This window comes from Canis lupus, chromosome 3, assembly GCF_011100685.1.
Source record: "Canis lupus familiaris isolate Mischka breed German Shepherd chromosome 3, alternate assembly UU_Cfam_GSD_1.0, whole genome shotgun sequence".
Taxonomy (NCBI): domain Eukaryota; kingdom Metazoa; phylum Chordata; class Mammalia; order Carnivora; family Canidae; genus Canis; species Canis lupus.
Window position 1 is genome coordinate 75,078,523 of NC_049224.1, and position 21,911 is coordinate 75,100,433.

Consider the following 21,911-nt stretch of genomic DNA (forward strand, 5'->3'; position numbering starts at 1 on the left):
TAAGTGGAACCATAGGAAATCACCAATCTGAGTATTTTGACCTACAGTGACAATAGTTTCCTATGGTTCAACCTAAGAGTAATGCAAGTTTCTTACTGACTTTTTATCTGCAGTTTTAAGAAAAACAACTGTTGTGATTACCAGCAGGGCATTTTAGAAAATGCAAGAAGTAGAAAAAGAAAAAAGGTACTTCCAAGTTCTACCAACAAAATATACAAAACACTAAAAAGAAAATGAAGATAACTTAAAATCCTACCACACTAGTGTAAACATTTTGCCATCTTTTTCTTCAATAAAACTGGGATCATATTGGCTCAAAATCCTGCTTTGTGTTTATTTTTTTTGCTTAACATTTTTCATTTACAACTGTTATAATTTTAGACAAAGGGATATGACATATCTGATCCCTTCACAGGGATCGTTTCTATTGTTTTAGAAGTCAAAGGGAGGTTTAGGATTTCCGAGTAATCAACAATTATAACAGTTAAATATAGGTCGGGATGGCTTTTTGATTTTGCTTTTTATAAATAGTAGCAGGGGGGCACCTGAGAGGCTCATTGGTTGAGCATATGCCTTTGGCTCAGGTCGGAATCCTGGGGTCCTGGGGTTGAGTCCTACATGGGGCTCCCCATGGGGAGCTTGCTTCTCCCTCTGCCTCTCTCTGGCTCTCACGAATAAATAAAATCTTTTTAAAAAAATGGTAGGATTGGGACGCCTGGGTGGCTCAGTGGTTAAGTGCCTGCCTTTGGCTCAGGGCGTGATCCTGGAGTCCCAGGATCAAGTCTCACATCGGGGTCCCTGCATGGAGCCTGCTTGTCTCTCCGCCTATGTCTCTGCCTCTCCCTCCCTCTCTCTCTCTGTCTCTCTCTCTTTCTCTGTCTCTCATGAATAAATAATAAAATAAAAATCTTAAAAAAAATGGTAGGATTTTTAAAAATTTGTGCTTGATACCAAAAAATAGATAAACTTAAAGAACGTAACTTTAACACATTTTCATTCTCAATGATAGTCTCGCTAGGAAAAACCATTGTGTAATTCTAGGTTAACTATCGAATTAGATGAGTTAATGATGACTCATAGATTTTCTACCTAAGACTCCAACCCAACTAGAGATGAGCTGTGGGTAGTCCCGTTTTGTGGAACTTTACTGAACCTCAGAACTGTTACCTCACATTTCAGAGGCTGTAGAGCACAGAGTATGATGCTCTGGAGCCCAGACGCCTGGATCAAAATCTCACCTCAGCTACTTGGCAGCGGTGTGACCTGATGCAAGTTACCTGACGTCTCTGTGCTCTAGTTTTCATACCTGCAAAGTGGAGTGGAAACAAATACAAACCTGCTTCACAGGGTTATTGTAAGGGTTAAATGAGTTCATACCTGTCAGGTACTGGGCATGGTATTTATACAAAGGATGCATCAATATGTGACTATTATTATTATTTTGAAAGATTTTATTTATTTATTCATGAGAGACACAGAGAGAGAGAGAGAGGAGGCAGAGACACAGGCAGAGGGAAAAGTAGGCTCCATGCCGGGAGCCTGATGTGGGATTCGATCCCAGGACTCCAGGATCACGCCCTGGGCCAAAGGCAGGCACTAAACCACTGAGCCACCCAGGGATCCCCAATATGTGACTATTATTAATTGTATTTTACTCTGGGTCTAACCCTTGGGGCTGGTTTTCAGAGTTCTTACTGGAGTTTTGTGCTAAGTGACCTTCACATTGTGTCTTCCCCTTAAGCCCACCTTTTGTCTTGGGTCTTCCTAATTACTTCTGGTTATGCGTCCCCCCCTTTGCCTTTCCCAGAGTGATCTTGTTTTGTCTCCTAGCCCGCACCCCCCTTTGCTTTGCTCTTTCTCCCACCGCCCCAGCGGGTTGGCTGCGCACCGGAGGACCTCGTCTGGGTCGTGACCTGGGTGCTCCCCATTTGCTCATCTCGCCTTCCCGGTGCCCGTGTTCCCAGGAGGCAGGCCACGTGCCTGTCCCGCAGGAGCCCTGCCTGCCCAAGTGTGACTAATGGGAAAATCCTGTGTTGAGGACTTTTGTGGCTCTCTGTTTAATCATGCTCCTCTTCCTGTTCCTGGAAGGAGGGGGATTGCGGGGCCCGCGTGCATGGGACGGGAGGCCTTGTCCCTGCCGTGCTGCCTCGGGAGCCCCTGGTGGCAGCTGTGCCCTCACCTGTGGGGCCTATGCAGAGACCGTGTCCCCCCACATTTAACCCAGCCTCCTCCAAGTGTGGCTCCTGTGGTTCACTGCCCCTTCTGGCAGGTTGGTATTGTGTCCCCAGCTGAGCTGTAAGCTTTGTGAGGCCTTTACCGTTTTTACCACTCATAATGATCGTGGCAACAATAAAAACCAGCATTATGGGGCACTTACCCTGTGTTAGGCCATTGGGTTAACCCAAGTTCATCTCATTTAATACTCAGAAACGATTCTCGTATTGTCTGCATTTTAGGGATGAGGAAACTGAGGCACAGGAAGTGAATGGACTTAACCTGGGGTCACTGAGCTAAGGAGCAAGTTGAATAAACACAGAGCAGCTGAGAACATGCTAGCTTCTGCTTTTGCTGCTTTCTTTCTAGGGAGCAGCTTTGGTGCGGGGCATGGGTGTTGCTTGTCACAGACCTGGGTTCAGGTCCTGGCCATTCCCCAGATGAGTGACCTTGACTTCAATCTTTTGTTCTTCATTTTATTTTTTAAAGATTTCACCTATTTGACAGAGAGAGAGAGAGCACAAGCAGGGGGAGCGGCAGGTAGAGGGAGAGGGAGAAGCAGGCTCCCCCTGCTGAGCAGAGAGCCCAAAGTGGGGCTCAATCCCAGGACTCTGAGATCATGACCTGAGCCAGACCCTTAATGGACTGAGCCACTCAGGCATTCCAATATTTTGTTCTTTAATGTCCCCATTTCTAAGATGGGTTTGATAATAACACTTATCTCAGAATCATGACAATTAAAAAAAAAAAAAAGAAAGATAATGGGAGTAAAAAGGCCTGGCACATAAGAGCCCTCAGTAAGGTCCACTGCTCTTAGCAGCTGGTGCTGGAGTGGCTGGACTTCCCTGAGGCCTTGGATGTGGTCTCTCGGCCAGTCTTCTCCTTGAAACCCATGCTTAGTTCCCGCCTGCTCAGCAACACCAAGTTGTTTTCCCACGTGGTTAGTTTGTGTTGTCTTCTGGAAGGTGGAAACGACCTGGCTGAACTCCGACCCTGGCAGGGGCAGGTTATACCAGAACCCAGGGACCTAGATCCCGGAGGCCTGGTCCTCTGTGCCAGCCCCGTCTCAGTGAAGCTCTGGAGGAGTCAGTGGTTCCTAAGGGACCCCCTTGCCTCACCCTCACTCTTGCTGTTTCTGCTGGAAACAGGCCAACTGGCCTTGTCCTCTTCTCCCTATTTAGTGGTTTCGTCCTGACACTTGCCATTCGCTCCCTGCCATAGTTTAAGTAATTTCTAACCTCGTCCCTGCTTGGCCTCTTGCAAGGAATGTGTACACGAACAGATCTGGTAGGAATTGCAACCCTGTGAAAAGTGGGCAGTGGCTTTGGTAAGGGCGTGTAAACTCCTCTCCTGTTTGTCATCCCTTTACACATCTAGCCATCTGGAATGTCACGGAGCCCCATGAAAATCTAGTCGAGGGCCAATTCCCCAAGCTGGGTTTAGGAATGTGCTGCTATTTGCAGCCTTCTTTTGAGTCTTTGCTAACTGCAACCTTCTATTGATTTCTATGAGCACAGAGGCTTGCTGGTATACTAACATCTTTCAGAAAGGGCTTACCCAACAAGTGTGTAAAGCTACAGGCTGTATCAGTTGCCCAGCTCTGAAAATAATCTTTTTTTGGTTTTTAAAAACTGTCAGTATTTGGCAAATGGATGTGTAAGTACACAGGACACACTGTCCTACAAATAGCATCTTGACAAAACTGCTGATCGAGTTACAGGGAAAGTGGACACTCAGTTACCCAGGAGCCCTTCTGGGAGGGGATAGACTGTGCTTTCCCAGCTTCACAGGTTCCCTGTAGCAAATGGATAAGGGGTTGCACAGTGCTCCAGAACTGCGAGAGGGATGACATGCAAAAACAGGGCACCCTCCTCTCCACTTGGGGAGACAGGTGTGTTTGACTTAAACCAGGGTTTTCCTGTGAGTTCTGTGTCACATTTGGGTTTCCTCACTCTGACCACAATTGTGTGCCTGGGTGATGTGCGTTATAGTGAAGGGGGTGGGGAAAGTGTCGGCAGGTGTGTCGTGGTTCTTCTGTCTGGCTCATTTCCCTGCCTCTACCTAGTGATGTCATGTTAGGCCACCGATTGATTTACTTGCAAAATGAGGATCTCATCCACCCTCTTGGCTACCTCCCTGGGATTAGAGGTTTCAATAAAGTAATGACTGTAAAAGCTTCAAGTGTCGTTAGGGTGGGAACTTTTATATCTCGCATGGTGCCTCTAGCTAATGAGTATGATTGAAGATTTTCCTCCTCCTGCACCTCGCTTTCTTTCCCTTCCTCTCTCCTTTTTCTGAAAGATTTTTAGATGCCATGTAACTCACAGTGTTAGTACATACTACGTTTGTGCCAGCTATTGGATTGCTTCTAAGTACAATACTTAGGAATAATATGAAAACATAACAGCTGTGAATAAGATGCTTTTCAACAGATGGGAGTTTTCCTTTCACCTTTATAGTTACGGAGGGTAAAACAGCATTACACTTTCGAGTGATCTTTTGCCTCTGCAGTTAAAACAAATTAAAAAAAAAAAGATTTTATTTATTCACGAGAGACACAGAATGAGAGAGAGAGAGGTAGAGACACAGGCGGAGGGAGAAGCAGGCTCCATGCAGGGAGCCCAATGTGGGACTCGATCCCGGGTCTCCAGGATTACACCCTGGGCTGAAGGCAGCGCTAAACCGCTGAGCCATCGGGGCTGCCCTGCAGTTAAAAACTAATACTGGGTAGTTTTATGCCTCTGAGATCTTTTTTAAAAAATGAATTTATTATAAATTTCATTTTGCTCTAACTGGTTGTAATCATTTTCTATGAAGATTTTTACATTAAAAAAAGACAGATGCTGATTTCAGTATTCATCATACATAGTAGGGTCATTTAGAGAGAGGCAGCCTTTTTAGAGTTTAAGGGTGTTAACAGTGGGTGGGTGTGGACCTGGGCTCTAGCCCAGCTCTGTGGTCAGCTGGTGATGGTTTAACCTACCTCTTTACCGTGAGGTATGTATCACTGGATGAAATTTAGGGCTACCTCCACTCTTCCAGGCCCTGTGAGACCGTGGCTAAGAGTGCAGGGTCAGGGGGTAATGAGAAGACCTACCTGAACCTACAGAGCCCTGAACCATGAGCATTGCTTTTGCTTACACCCATCTTGAAGACCCCAAGATGTGCCCTGCAGCTTGGGGTCCGCTGGGGGCTCTTCAGCCTTCCCTGCTTTGGAGCTGTGGTTGGTGGCCTCCTCGCCTGTGTCCCAAGGCAGGTACCGGCAAGTTGACCTCGTTCTAGTCTGGGGTGCGGTCAGGTCAGATGAGCCTTCTGTTGTCTTCTGAATGCAGACTATTGTTTGAAGGACTCTGGAAGGTTCAGGAACGATCCAGATGTTGAGAATCCTGGCTTCTCTAAACAGTGGGATCCTAGAGTTAATCCTCTCTCAAGGAGCGTCTTTGGGGTGGTGCCTGTGGCCTGTGTTCAATCTTTTGATGCCCTTGGGGAATTGTGTTTGGTCAGGGAGTTCTGTAGCCTTTAAAAATAACTTCAAGTGGTGAATCCAACACAGTTGTGGAGATTGCTAGGGACTTTCTCTGACTCTGCAAAGTTAGTTTTCCCCTTCTAGTTTCAGTTGAAACCTATGATGAGAAATATTTACAGTATCCATCATTATTTTTAAGTATCTTAGTATCTTGATATTAACCTTACCTTAGTTTTAATCCTTTTGTTCGATAGCTGCTTGGGGTTCAGGAGTGATTCAGTTTCGCTCCTCAATCTCCTGCCTGTCAAGAACATTTGTTCCCTTTTTATCCAGCCAAATTCGATTTTTCTTTTGAAACCTAACGTAAAGTCCCTTTGCTTCCTGGATCACACTAATTGCTTCCCTTCCCACACCTATGGTACATATACAAAGAAACGGAAGCTGAAGGTTGGGCTGTGCTCCAAACATTCCTTCGTGAGTAATTGTGATGGAAATTCAAGTGCATTTTCCCGTTAAAAATAATAATTAGGGGGCGCCTGGGTGGTTCAGTTGGTTAAGCGTCGGACTCTTGATTTCGGCTCAGGTCGTGATCTCGGGGTCCTGTGATTGAGCCCCACATTGGGCTCCCTGCTCAGCTGGGAGTCTGCTTCTCCCTCTGCACCTCCACCCAGCTCATGCACACTCTTTCTCTCATACTCTCTCTCAAGTAAATAAATAAATCTTTTAAAAAAGAAAAGAAAAAAAAAATTAGGCTTCCACAAAGGGAAATTTAAAATGGATAAAATGGGACTTTGTGAACTTTTTAATATAAAAGTTGAAAGAATCATAATGTGGGTCCTGGTATACTGATCATTTAGAGTCAACATTTTGCCATATTGCTTGCTCACCCTGTCTACCTAGCTATCCATCTGTTTACCTACTTCCTTGCTGGACTATTTGAAATCAAGTTGCAGACATTATTACATTTCTCCCTAACTACCTCTATCATGTCTCTTGTGGGATTAAGGACTTCCTTCTACATAACCACAATACCATCATTATACCTAAGAAAATAAACAGTAACGTCTCTAATACTGCCTTAACCCAGTTTCCTCAGTTGTCCTCAAAATATACTTTATGGCTGTTTTGAAATTTTTTATTATTGATTAAAATCTTGAGCAAGGCCCCAGTCATCGTTTACATACTGTATTTGGTTATTTTAGTTTCTAACAAAAGCCAACATTTAGCCAAGTACTGGGGAAGGGAAGAAAACTTCTTGGCCTCTGGCAATATTTTGAAATCTTTGGTTGCTTGTCCCTCCCTGTCTCCCTGTCCCACTCTTCATGCCTGCCTCCAGATCCTGGGGTGCTCCTCCTGCCCTGGGCCCTCTGTTTTGGCATCTCCAGGGGGCAGCTGATCTCACACAGGTATTAACAGAAACCCCGGGCACAGCCTCATTTTTCAAGGGGCCTCTTAGCTGAAGGTTTCTGTAGATCGAGGATTCATAACTGGGCGTTGGTGGTGTATGCACATCCTGCAGAGGAAGCTTCGAAGCCTCTCTCTGTCCCCCAGGTTGTCTTTGCTGCCCAGATCAGAGTTCTGTGCTCCAGTGTCATGAAGCACTGCAAAGACTTTGACAAAATAATGGTTACTGAGTGACTGTACTGTATGCATGGGGAAGGATTTTGTATCATGGGTGGGTGGATCCTGGGCAGCTGGGTCCTATCTGGATATCTCCTCCCTGTCTGGGCACAGTTTCGGAGTGGGGGAGGGAGGGGCTGGAACAGCTGTTTATCTGGGAGTTGTTTAGAAGTTGGCAGCTGCCTTAAGTTTCACTACAAGGTTTAGCACTTATTTATGTACTGACTTCCATTGTCTTCCCATCTCAATCTAAGCTCGTTTGTTCTCCCCCATATATTTTAAGCTTTTTCAATTTGTCTGCGTGAATGCCGGGTCTCCGTAACTGGCATGTCCGGGGATGGTCTTGAAGGCTCTATGACTTGGGTTGTCTCTGTAGCCAAAGATAGAAATAATTTGGGGATGATTGAATTTTGTAGAGTTTGCTTTGCATTTTGCCCCTTGCATGAGTGTATGTAATTGATTTAAACTGTGTTTAAACAGCTTAATAAAGGAGGTTGTTTTGCAGAAGCTAGTAGGTCAGTCCTGCTCAAGTGGGCAGGCTGGTCAGGAGCCCCGTCCTCAAGCACCTGCCTGGGCTGCATGCAGGCTCTTACCAGCTTTTAACTGGTGTGATTCGGGGCAAGTGACATACCCTCCCTGAACCTGTGATTCTCCTCCTCTAAAAGGACAGTACCTACCTCATAGTGTTGTGACCTGCTGAAACTCTACATATGTTAGACCGCCCTTCCGAGGTCTAACGAAACACATTAATGTTTATGCAGCAAACTCATTGGAATAGAGATTGTAAATAGCCTCGTGTGAGATCAGAGCAGGTTTTGCCACCAATGAGTCTGTCGGATTTAGTTTTTGCTATGGAATGAATCCTAAAAGTGTTTGTTCTCAGAGCTTTGGGGATTTTGCCTTGTGGACACAAGAGGGCGGGTGGACTTGTGTTTTAATCACCAGTCACGCTTTGTGGGTAGGGCTGGAGAAGGTTGGGAAACCATGGAGAACCACTGGCTCCAGCTCATGATTTTTCAGCTGAGCAAACTGAGGTCCACAGAGGTAAAGTGACTTGTTCAAATCACAGAGGTGGCTATTTCCCTTTTAGGGAAATGTACGTCTATGGATCTTAGTAAACTAGACCAAAAATAGCTTGCTCTTGGGCACTGTGATTTGAATCTTCACTAAAAACAAAATAGGGTGTGTATGTGTGTGTTTAAAAGTGATTTTCCAACCAAACTCTGTGGGTAATCTACATACTAGCCAAGTGCCTTTTCCATCACAGAGTTGTCGGGTCATTCTGCTGAGAAACCCTAGATTCTGAGACTGCATACCCTTTCCTGATAAAAGGGGAAGGATAGCTTTCAGAACCATCAAAATGTTCCTTGGTTGGAACAAAGCTGCTTGGGAGAGGTCACAAGGACCTCCTTATCTGTAGTCTCTAGTTATTAGCTTCGTCTTCCCCATTGTCTAGCAACCTTGAGCTATGCCCACTGGGTTTGAGGAATGCCATTTCCATGCTATTCCTTCTCGGCTCCTATGACCACTGAGGTCATTTGGAAATACAAGTATTATTTGGAAGCAAGCTAAAAAACTGCTTTTGATTTTGTGGATTGACTTGGAGCCGTTCCTCAGACCTCTTCCTCAGTTCCTTGCCATCTGCAAGCTTTTTATATCAAGTCTTCTTTTGTGACTTTCTTAATGGGATCTTGGCAAAATGCAACACATTTGAGTGGGTGCTCAAAATGCAGTGAATTAACCAAAGCTGGCCAGGTAGGAAAAACCCAGAGGAGTTTGATAAACGCTGGCTTTTGTTGGATGTTTTTTACTCGTAATATTGTGGAAGGGAATCACATTTATCAGTGAGAGCCAAGAACTTTCTGCTTCGGCAGCTCTTGCTGGGCATGGGGCAAACTCGAGATGAGGCTGGGTTGACCTGGGTTGTGGCCTCTGTCAGGTGAGCTGTGATGTTGGAGAGAGGAGGGAAGTCAGAGATGGGGGACAAAAGGCAGTTTTGTAGTTGTTCATCCCATGAACCTCTTTGGAATCTGGCATTGGGCATTTTCAAAACCTGTCCTACTTCCTGCTGTGCTAATTGGAACCCACAGTTTTGAAGTTTGGGAAGCCTTAACCTAAGTTCTAAAATACCAGAGCAAACCAGCATTTCGCATGTAACAGAAAAGTAATTAAGTGATGAAATATTCTTGAAAGAACCCTAATTAAAATATACCTCAAACAGGCATTTGTAGTTGGATGGTGCCCAATGACAAGTCCTAGTTTTACATGCCCAGAGACCAAGGCTTCCCGAAGGTAAGAGGAAACAGTCTAGAAGCAGGCAGGAGCCAGCTTGTCTGGTTTAAATCCAGGCACTGCCACCGGCTAGCGGTGTGACCTTGAGAAGGTCATCGTACCTTCCTGTGCCTGCTTTCCCCATCTGGAAAGTGAGGATATACCTCTATGTCCTAGGTTTATCATGAGGATTCAGTGCTTAGCTCAGTGCCAGCTCCTAAATGCTCTGCAAATGTGGTGGTTGTCATTGTAAGTGGTAATAGAGATGTGAACTACTCCGAGCCACATCTCTCCTGGAACACCGTCTCTTCTAGAACACCATCTCTTCTGGAACACTGTCTCTTCTGGAACACCATCTCACTCAGAACCATTCCCCTCCTTACCATGGCTCTGTCTGCTTTCTGTTCTGACTCTGGTTCCTGGTCCCTTACTGTGCTGGGCTTTCCAGCTTGGATGGACTTCTCCCTATGGGTTATTAGTCCAGCTGGAGATTTGGGGTATGCCTCTGGGCTGTGCCCTGAATGCCAGTGCCCTGTCCTTTCATTGTCCTCTCCTATCCCCTCAGTCTCTGGCTAGGCCTCCCTGTCTCCACGAGCTGCTCCTCTGCCCGGCCGCCCCCTGGTCTCAACAGGTGTCATCTCTTCTTACTTATTGTGAGAGAAAATGGAAGATGTCATGCACGTTGTTCCCTCAACTTCCTCCAGCCCACTGTTGGGGGCTCTAACTCTCAGACCCGCTGCTTCAGGAAGAAGTGGGTTGGTTTTTGTTCCAGTGTTTGATCTTTCTTCTTTGTATGGAAATCTTCTCAAGGCTATCACTCCGTATTCTTTCTCAGTCTCTCCCTCTTGCTCCTTCTGTATAGAAATATGTTGGATTAGGGGTGCCTGGGTGGCTGAGTGGTTGAACTCTGACTTTGGCTCAGGTTGTGTTCCCGGGGTCCTGGGATCAGGTCCCACATCTTCTCCCTCTGCCTATGTCTCTGCCTCTCTCTCTTTCTGTGTGTGCCTCTCATGAATAAACAAATAAAATCTTTAAAAAAAATACATTGATTTCAACCACTTAAAAGCAAAACAAAACACCAAGTAGAAATTTCTTCCTCTCACCTTCTTTTTGCTCCTACTGGGCATCCAGGAAGAGTAAACTGAGCTCAGTCTCTATTCTTCAACCCAGGGGATCTAGTCTTACATTCCAGGCTACTGAAAAACTGTGCCCTCCAAGGCCATGAAGCTCTCCCATGGATTGTTTTTCCATCCTATTTGTTATTTTATTTGTTCATTGTATATGTGTATGTATTTTAGGATTTTTAAGTTTACTTCAAGAAGCTACAGAAAAACAGGATGTAAGGTACAACAAGGAGAAAGTTAAAAGAATTCCAGTGGCTTCCTAAATTAGAAACTAATGGTTTCCCATGAGTTCTTCTACATTGCCTGATTTGTCTGAGCACGTCTCAATTCTTTTTCTAAAGAGCCTTCTTAGGCTGTTTGTTTCTTGTTTCTTTTTTTAAATTGTGTTAAGAACATTTAACATGAGATCAACTCTCGAGACAAAATTTTAAGTGCAGGATAAGTATTGTTAACAGCAGGCCCCATGTCGTAAAATGTGCCGGAAATGTTACATCCGTGGAATGCCAACTACCCACTTTCCTCTCCCCCACTCCTGGCAACCACCGTGTGACTCTCTGGTTCTATAAATTTGACTCTTGGATGGCTCATAAAGTGGAATCATGCAGTATTTGTCCTTCTGTGACTGGCTTTTTTCATGTAGCATAATGTCCTCCAGGTGCATACACATTGTCACATATGGCAGGATTTCCTCTTTAAGGCTAAAGGGGATTCAGTTGTCTGTATACACCATGGTTTCTTTATCTGTTCAGCCATCAGTGAACATTTAGGTTGTTTCCATAGCTTGGCTGCTGTGAATGATACTGCTGTGAACATGGGAAGCAGGTATCTCTCGAAGATCCTGATTTCAGTCCTTTTGGATAAATAGGCTCAGGGGGACTGCTAGATCACAGGGTAGTTCTATTTTTAACTTTTTGAGGAACCACCATATTGTTTTACATAGTGGCTGCCCCATTTTCCATTTCCTTCCTATTTTAATTGCTCTCTTGCAGCATCTGACCTCGCTGACTGCTTATCCCTTCTGGAATCTCTATCCTCCACATTCTAGAGGAGAGCCCTGGCTTTTCTTCCTCAGCTTCCTCGTGGAGTAGAACCAGTTGCTTAATGGATATCTTCCAACTAGTCGTGGAAATATGCTTACCTTTCCATAGGCTTAGCTTTCCATACGCTTACCTCTATCTCCACATGTTCAAAACTGAGCTCGTGATGTTGTCCTTTCCATGCCACGTATATTGCTAAGGCTGCTGGAACAAAGTACCACAAACTGGGCGTCTTAAACAAGGGAAGTTTATTATCTCACAGTCTGGAGGGTAGAATTAATTCTAAGATCAAGATCGGGAAGGTTTCTTCCTTCAGAGGTCCATGAAGAATCTATTCCATGCTTCTCTCCTTGTTGCTGGTGGTTTGCTGGCAGTCTTTGGCCTTCTTTTGCCTTTCGCCTTTTGCCTTTGGAAGCATCATCCCATCTCTGCCTTTATCTTCACATGGTATTCTCCTTCTGTGCCCACCTGCCTCCAAATTTTCCCTTTTATAAAGTCAGCAGTCATATGGGATTTGAGTCCACTCAAATAATCTCATTTTAATTTGATTATCTTTGTAAGGACCTTGTCTTTTAGTAAGATCACATTCTGAAGTACTTGGGGTACTTCAGCATTTGAATTGGGAGGAAATAAAATTCAACACCAAGCAAACTTCCTTTTTTTTTTTCTTCAGGTTATTTCCCATCTCAGAGAATGGCATCTATGTCTGCCATATGACTCATCATGCAGAAACGTGGGCATTATCCTGATCAAGTCACTTGCCCTTCTATGAACTTGGGGTTCAGAGCCCATAGAACTTAGAGGCAAAACTTTGGAATAGGAGCCTTCATAGTAGCATATGTTTTCAAAGGGGTCTTTGATTCCCAACTGACAACCTCTGCTTTGTCTTTCTACCACCTTGGTACAAAAGTAATACATGTGAATTTTGCAAAATTGTAGATAAGTATAAAAATAAAATTTAAAATTATCCCATTATTCAGTTACCTGGAATCATTTAATATTTTGGTCATTGCTTTGTACATTTTATGCCTTTATGCATTTTTTAAAATAGTTGAACCATTCTGCAAGTAAGATGTTGAATCAAGCTTTTCGTTTTTTTAAAAAGATTTTATTTATTTATTTATTAGAGATAGAGTGAGGGAAGGGGCAGAGAGAGGAAGAGGGAAAGAATCTCAAGCAGACTCTGCACTGAGCAGGGAACCCAATGTGGGACTCGATTTCAGGACCCTGAGATTATCACCTGAGCCAAAATCAAGAGCTGGATGCTTAACTGACTGAGCCACTGAGGCACCCCTGAGTTAAGTTTCTTGAATTCAATGTCGTAATTTCAGTGTTTTCTCATGCCTTTGCAAAATCTTTATGAATAGTTTTAAATGATGCATATTATTCCATCAAATGGGTAGACAATGATTAAGTTAGATATTTTCTTATTATTCCACTGTCAAAACAGTCAGGTTTTTGCCACTTTTTGACTTATAAATAATGCAGCAACAACTCCTGCTATGAATTTGGGCTCAAACAGTTTGCTTATAATTCAGATATGATTCAACTGGGGGTGAAGGAGAAAGATGGCCAGTGTCTCTAAACAAGTTATTAGCATAAATTGAAGGAAAGCTAAATTAACCTAAGCTAACAAATGTTTTTAGGCATTATTTGTGAATATTTACTTTGTGATTTTAGTTGCCTTAAATTTGAAGAGCTTCTTGTGGCTAGTGGATAGTCCAGTTCTGTCAAGCTGGTGACTAAACACTTTTACGACGCTTATCTCTTCCTAAACATTCTTCCAAGTGCTTTATGTATTAGTATATTTAATCCTTATAATGACTCCATGACGTAGTCTTCTGGTTACTATTGGTATATAACAAATCACCTCAAAGCTTAGTGACTTAAAACAAGAGTCACTCGTTTTGTTTAGGAACCTCCAACTCGGGCAGGGTTCATCAGAAACGGCTCACGTTTGCTCCACGTGACATCAGCTGGGACCATAGAGCCTACTTCTAGGATGGCTCATTTACATAGTTGGCAAGTTGACGACTATGATTGGTTTCTTTTCTTGGGGACACTTGGACTTCCTCACAGCATGGTGCCTGTGTTCCAAAAGCAAGTGCCCTGAGTGACAGGCAGTGGAAGCTGTTGGTTTCTTAGGGCCTGGAGCTTGGGAACTGACAGAGCATCACTCCAACATACTCCATTGGCCGGGTGGAGCCCAGAAGATATATTCAAGGGGAGGAGATACAGACTTTTCCATTGGAAGAGAATCAAAAGATTTGGGGCCATGTTTTAAAATCGTCATAGAAAGGTACAGTCATTTGATTTTGTTTCACAATGAGGAAACTGAGGACAGAGCAGTTAAATAATTTGCCCAAGGTGACGTACCTAGTATGTGGCCACGCTGTTATTTATGCCAGGCAGTGTGACCTTGTAACTTCAGTGCTATATGGCATCTCTCTGTAATTCATGTTTCACTAATTTAGATTCATATCTCCTTCAGTTTTTCCATGGTACAGTAATTACATGAGATTAAGTGACTGATACTGTTTATAAATCATGGACTCTAAATATGTAGTGTTTGCAAGGGTTTGCTGCATGTCAAATTAATGAAGACACATTCTCAACCACCTGATTCAGGAGGGACTGTTGGCTTCAACTCCGAGCCTCTCCGCTTTCCTCTGTCTTCCTAGTGCCCCCCCTCCCCCCAAAGAGAATTGGTTATCACCTCCAGATTGAAACAGGCCATGACTCGGAGTAAAACTCTCTCAGTCTTAGAAGTTGTCTGCTTCAACTATTCCTGTTGCATGGAATATGTGTTATTAAAAAGGAATTAATTAATAAGACTCAGAATTGTAAAGGACGTTAAAGAAAGGTTTCTGGTTTTTGCTAAAAAACTGGCCATTAAATCCTAAATTGGATGACATATTTGCATATGGTTAGGGAAGTGTGTGTGTGTGTATGTGTGTGTGTGTGTGGTGTGGGTGTGTGCTTCCCTTTATTTGTTCATTCATTTAATATATTGATTCCTGGAAGAATAATCAGAAAAAAAATATAGGTTATCCCCAATTCTAGAGATTGTGTGATAAAATAATGAATGCAACCTTTTACAAACCTAAGAAACCAACAGTTTCCTTTCCTGTTCAAAGGTAATGGGTATTTCCACATGAACTACTGATAGCCCTTTGTTGTACAGCCTCTGGTTTGCAGATTGGGCTTCTGTCGAATACTATTTGCTGCAGTGATGAAATGTGGTTATTTCACGCCTTCTATTTGCCCCATACGATCATTGCCATGTAGATTCTTTTTTTAATCAAAATACTCTTTGAGAGAGCTTGTAATTAAATGTATCTAGTTTTCCAGTTTCTGGGTTTCTTAAGTAACATCAGGAATCTCCCTGATGCAGAGAACTTCGTTTCATCATTTGAGAACCTGAGTATTCCAAATCATGCCACTTCATTTCGATCAAATATCACGTTTTTCTTTACTCCTCATCCTACCTGACCTTCATTTGATAATTCTCTTCTCATTTTGTGTCTGTGGGCTGGTACCTTGCTGGTTTTCTATGTAGTTGGTTGGCTCTTTGTCTCTTGTCTTTGTTGATCATGTCTCCTGATGTCCGCACCAGGTTCTCTGCTTCTCACCCTCCTTCCTAGAGAAGATTCAGGTCCCCATGTGTAGGGACCTCTTAGGATCTGTTGGCACCTTTGGTGATAAGTCCATGTGATACTTGGACATGTCCACAAGCAAATTTCTCCTTTTCTTCAAAAGATGCCCCCTTCCTAGCTGCCCTATTTTTGAAGTCATAAACTAGGTCCTCACTGTTACCTTTTCTCCTGTTGCCCTGGGTATACTTTTGACTGCATTTCTCTCAGTCTGTGATGATCTGCCCACGTGTTTTGTTTAGGGATCATTTCTGATGTTTCTCTACATGCTCTAAGATGTTGTTGGCCAAGTCATGTTGTTTATCACTGTATCCAGTTCCTAGCCTTATGCCTTTCACCTAATGGACATATGATAAATTTTAATTAGGATAAGTGAATGAACAAAAAATGCATATGCTTCCATTTATATGTTTGCACCCCAGGCCCAAATCTTGACACCATCCTGTACTTTTCTCTCTTTTTCATACTCTAGATCTGTCAATATACTAAGCCCTTCTAAAACATAAGCTCCATGAAGACAAGGATCTTTGTCTTACTCCGTGATATATCACAAGTGCCTCAGATGGTACCCGCTGTGTAGTTGAGCATTTATTATGTTGTAAAAATGGTTCTAAATGTTTTATGTGCATTTATTTCATCTTCATAACACCCTAGAAGGGTGGATAGGTTTAATTAGTATGCCCATTTCACAAGAAACTGAGACATGGAGGTGCTAAGTTATCGCCCAGTGTTGCACTGCTGCTGGGTGGTGGAGTCAGGACCTGAACCCAAGGCACCTGGGTCCTTGCTCCTAACCACTAAGCTTAGGGAAGGCTCTAAGGCCACCAGATGATTCTATGTTTATTTTGTGCCTGACACTTTACCTGAACTCTGTGCCTGCTTTCCTCACCGTGTGGGTACTGCTGCAGATGAAGCAGCAGAGGCTGGCTTGAGAGGTTTTAAAGAAATGACCCAGGGTGGGGCTTAGTTTATGAGTAGCGGGGCAAGATGGGAACTTGGACTTTTAGCCAAGCCTGGCCCTCAGCCTGTGCTCTGTACGGCCAGACCCGCTGGTCTCTGCATGGCCTGGGTTTTGGGAGCAGACTCCAATTTGATGTGAGCATTTCCCCGGGTCCTCAAGCTTTTCTTGTCCTGGGCAGACGTCTGATGCAACCATGTGTATTTCTTTCTGTAGACATTGGTGGCAGCCACACGTTGCACTCCAGGACAGAGACGACCCCGGAGCCCACTAACAATACTGGGAATGGACACCCAGAATATATCGCGTATGCCCTTGTCCCTGTGTTCTTCATCATGGGTCTCTTTGGTGTCCTCATCTGTCACCTGCTTAAGAAGAAGGGCTATCGTTGTACAACAGAAGCCGAGCAAGAGGTGGAAGAGGAGAAGGTTGAAAAGATAGGTAAATACTGGCAGTCTTTTTTTTTTTTTTTTTTTTACTGGCAGTCTTTTTATGGAGATGTGTGTGTGTGGGGGGATTTCTTTTCTTCCTTTTCCTTTTCCTTTTCCTTTTCCTTTTCCTTTTCCTTTTCCTTTCCTTTCCTTTCCTTTTCTTTCTTTTCTTTTTCTTTTTCTTTTTCTTTTTTTTTTCTTTTTTTTTCTTTTTTCTTTTTTCTTCTTTCTCTTTTCTTTTCTTTTCTTTTCTTTTCTTTTCTTTTCTTTTCTTTTCTTTTCTTTTTTCTTAAGATTTTATTTCTAAGTAGTCCCCACACCCAATGTGGGGCCTGAACTCACAACCCAGAGCTCAGGAGTCACATGCTTTACTGACTGAGCTAAGCAGGTGGCCCAAGTGAAGGTGATTATTATTTTTTTATTTTTTAAAGATTTTATTTATTAATTTATGAGAGACAGAGAGAGAGTGAGGCAGAGACACAGGCAGAGGGAGAGACAGGCTCCATGCAGGGAGCCCGATAATGGGACTCCAAGATCACACCCTGGGCGGAAGACAGGTTCTAAACTGCTGAGCCACCCAGGGATCCTCTAAGGTGATTTTTGAGTGAGAAATCGGTCACAGATACTTTCAGCTCTATGAAGCAAAATTATCCATTTTTTTCCCTCAGAGACAGAGAGAGAGAGAGAGAGAAAAGGGGGCGGTGGAGGGGCAGAGGGAGAGAGGAGAATCTTAAGCAGGCTCCACACTCTTCATGGAGCCCTTCAAGGGGCTCGATTTCACAACCTGAGCTGAAATTGGGTGCTTAACCAACTGAGCCACTCAGGTGCCCCCAAAATGATCCATCTTAACGCTAGGTGGTATGGTGGCGTGTCAGTCTAGATTTTGTAGTAACCATACCTGGAACCTGGCTTTCACTTATTAAACACCTACTAGCTCATTACTTGTGGCTCTGGGCAAGTTACATATGCTCTGGACTTCTGCTATGTGCAATTTAACTGGAATTTAATCTTAGTTATTTTAATGCCAATTTAATTAAAATTTTAATTTAATTTAAATGAGGACAGTAATCTCCACCCTGTAGGATTATTGTGGAATTTAGAGAGAAGATGCATTTGGTGTTTGGCACCTGTGGCGACTCCGTAAATATTAATCCTTACTATTTTTATTGAGAGAGAATCTAATAAGGGGAAATTTAAATAGCTCTTATCACTTTTGTGATATTACTTCTGCTGGGGGCGTTCTATCTTAAATCTATGTGATTGGCATTTATATTTATTAAGTAAGTAATGGTGTCAACTGTGCAGTAAAAGTATGGCAAGAAATGGTGCCTTAGTATTAATTTGAGGGTGTCTTACCTTTTCTTCTTAATATGGCGTTGTTAGGGTAGTGTTTGGGAAAACCCAAGAGATAAAATCCTGTTTTCTCCATAGATGTTCTTTTCAACATTCTTTAGGGACGTTTCCTGACTTGGACCATGAGGAGTAGTAGCTAACCTTCCATATCTCTTTCAGTTCTTCAAAGGGCAGTTTTTGCAGAAAGGGACCTTTGGAGTCAGTCACCTTTCAAGAGAACCCAAAGGGCAGAGCGGAGGGAGCTTCTTCATTCTTTGCCAGCCTGCTGGCCTGTTGGTTTTTCCCACCCCCACTGACCTTTGAGGCAGAGAGAGAACCCGGTTGCAGGATGAGTCATGTGTAGCTCATGAGCAAACCAAAGCTGAGTGTTTGTCAACAGAAAGCGAGCCTCCTCCTCCCCTCCTTAACAGATGCTCTGTAGGCTGCCTTAGCAGTCAGCGTTTGCACTGTCCAACCAAATGTGCATTTTCATGGAGGAGGAAGCTGACTGTGGATGGAGAAGCCACTTTTCCAGGTACACGAATAGGACATTGCACACCTTGATTTGTTCTCTGTAAATGAGGGTGTGGAATATTTCAACCCTCCCTTTTCCTTCCTCCCTGAAATTACACAGTTTCAGGGTGGAGGTTTGATTTTTTTTTTTTCCAGAGATGGTCATATATATAGAATTTCCTAAAGTAAACCATGTTTGTGGGCAAACAACTCACCACAGCCAAAATTTAGGTTATTTGGAAGTGTGTTTAAACAAAAGAAGAGTCTTCTAAACATGGATGAATAATTACCCGATTTAAAAAAGAAATTCATACTCTATATAGTGTGTCTTCAGTTAAAATAAAATCCAAGGAGGATCTTATGTTTTGATTAACTATTTTCTTCCCATTTCCCCTAAAGGTTTAAGGAAAGGATGAGGGAGGAATGTAGTAATAAGGACTGACATACATGCATGAAAGTGAGTGGGTGTTTGGACTTGAGAGGAAGTTGATGGATAATTTTGGTCCTTGGTATGCCAGGGAAGTCACTATGGGCTGTGTCAGGCATTTGGGGGCTGAAAGAAGAAAGCCTCGACCCTTAGCGCCACGGCCGAGGTTTCTGGGGACTGTTCACTGAGGTCTCATTGACTTGACAGAGGTGACCGAGTGTAACCCATTGTCCGCTCCTCCTTCTCTTTCAGAGTTGAATGACAGTGTCAATGAAAATAGTGACACCGTTGGGCAGATTGTCCAGTACATCATGAAAAATGAAGGTATGGATGTTTTGGTGTTCCAGAACAGTCTAGTATTCATGTTTTATTGAAAACTCTGCTTCGAAGGGTCAGAATTTGTATGGCCTGTCCTGTGGATCTGGTCATTGGCAACACCCTTTACCTAAGCTCACGAATACGTCCGCTTCCAGATTATCTGATCATGAGAGTTTCGCAGAAGTGTGTTTTCGAAGAGTCAGTAGGTCTAAGTGTTGCAGAAAGCCATCCTTGGGCTCGCCTTCAGATCCTGGCCTCACCTTGATTTGGGGAAAGTCACTTTACCTCATGGAACCTCCATTGTCCCCTCCATCAAAGGAGGGTAATAAATAACAGTTACCTTGTGGCATTGTTGTGACGTCTTGCACATAAAGTGCCTAGTATAATAGGCACTCAGATGCTGTGTATTCTTTTTTTTTTTGTACTTAAAAAGAAATGGGGGATCCCTGGGTGGCGCAGCGGTTTAGCGCCTGCCTTTGGCCCAGGGCGCGATCCTGGAGACGCTGGATCGAGTCCCACGTCAGGCTCCCGGTGCATGGAGCCTGCTTCTCCCTCTGCCTATGTCTCTGCCTCTCTCTCTCACTGTGACTATCATAAATAAATAAAAAAAAAAAAAAGAAAAAAAAAAGAAATGAGGTAAAATACACAAAACATAAAAAAGTTGTCATTAAATGTACAGTTCAGTGGCTTTAAGTATGTTGGGAGTGATGTCCAGCCATCAGCACGGCCTAGTTCCAGAAGGTTGTCCTGAGGCCAGGCTGAAACTCGGTCTCCGTTAGGTGGTCCCTGCCCAGGCCGCTGCCCATCCCCAGCCATCTGGTGGCCACCTGCTGCTTCTGTCTCTACGGATTTGCCTGTTTGGTGATCTGCTCCGAAGTGTTCAAACTTTTAAAAAGTTTAACCTTTGTGGATGGAACCATTTTTTCCCTTCTGAAGTGTACTCTAAATTCCGATCTTCTGGAATAGAGGATGAATTGAATCTTGATTAGATAAATTAGGGTCCTTGTTCCAAACACTGGCTGTTAGCTCAGTAGGATACCATCACATAGGTGCACACGGTGAGGCCCTCGGACACTTTTGGAGTGTGTGGAACTCCTTGCCCACATCCCCGGTAGCTGCAGATCGCCATACTTTGGGGTCCTCCTGAGAATTGAAAAGAAAACATTTTCCTTGGGGCTCTAGTCCGAGCTGACTGCTGCTGTGTGCGCTGATGCAGCCAAGCCATTTGTCCAAAAGGTAAAATGCCTCTGTGCTGCTCAGTAAATATCTGTTCCTCTGCCCCCAGCCCTTCCCTGGGGGTCCCCACCCCGATATCCTCACTGTCAGTGAGATCATCTGCCTGGCCCAGGCTGTTGGTCAGCATTTTTGATTGAGAGAAAACACAATTTTAAATGGTTCAGCATAATTTTCCTTGTTCTTTACAGTGTGCTTTATGTGCATAATCTCATTTAATCCTCAGGATATCCCTCTAGAGTTGGTATTATTATACCCATTTTCCAGGTACAGAAATGAAGACTTCTAGTAGTTGAGTTCACATGGTTAGTCAACAGCAGAGCCCTGTGTGAGTCTCTTTCAACTACGCAACATTACGTCTCCTCTCTTATAATTTGTGGCGTCCAGTTTCTACAGGATGTAAAACCAGATAATCAGCCTTAATAGAATGGTGTTTAAAATAACAACAAAAATGATTGGAACACTTGTATTTTGCTCTCCATCCTCCAGAGACCTTCCTTCAGGGACCAGTACTTGGTGATGCTATTCTTCAACACTCGAGGGTGCACATTTCTTTTACATAAAAAGTGGTTTTTAATTTGTACAAGAAATACACAAATATGTTCTTGGCATGGAAACTTCAGCCATTACAGAGGTACACAGAGTGAGGCATGGTGTGCCTTGTGCATTGGAAACTACCTCACACGGCTTGGGGGCCCTTGGGGACCTTTGGGCCTGGGGTTTCTAAAAGCTTGGAGCAATTGCTAACTTAGTGAGTGTGGGGTGAGGTGGCTTCCTGACTGTTGAATCAGAAATAAGTAAACCAAAAACTTTGTAGGAGCTGAAGTTCTTATATACAGCGTCCTAGGATGCACTGTTTGCTGTGCGCCAGGCCTGGTCTAAGGGCTTTCTAGGGGCCAACAACCTTTCAATTCAGATACTTGGTTCCCATTTTGCAGCTGAGAAACCGAGAGGCTCACAGGGCTTGGCTAATGCGAATATCACATGCCAGCAGCTGGCAGGTGGCAGGTGGCAGAGCTGAGATTTGAACTCTAGCATCTGACTCCAGGGTCTGTTCATAACCACTTGCTGTTACGATCTCTTTCCTGGTGTCAGGAGGGTGGGACGGAAAGCATCTTCCTTTCAAGGAGATAAAGCGCAGATGTGATAGTTGATAAAACTCCTTAAGCATTAACTCATTAAATTCTCAAAACTACCTTATGGAGGCAGGTAGGCCCTTTTGCCATCCCATTTTGCAGATGGGAAAACAGAGGCCCAGAGTTCATACAGCCAGTGCATGGCAGGGTGGCACCCATAGTGGGCCCCTTCTCTTCA

At 43.8% G+C, this 21,911-nt stretch overlaps 1 protein-coding gene across 1 annotated transcript in view; it reads left to right on the forward strand.

The window, feature by feature from the left end:
* RELL1 (RELT like 1) overlaps positions 1 to 21,911 on the forward strand; it is a 63,021-nt gene that overhangs the window by 13,454 nt on the left and 27,656 nt on the right. Inside the window, exons 2-3 of the mRNA XM_038533506.1 lie at positions 16,560 to 16,784; positions 19,299 to 19,370. Coding sequence (XP_038389434.1) covers positions 16,560 to 16,784; positions 19,299 to 19,370 — 297 coding nt within the window. The remainder of the gene's footprint in view (positions 1 to 16,559; positions 16,785 to 19,298; positions 19,371 to 21,911) is intronic.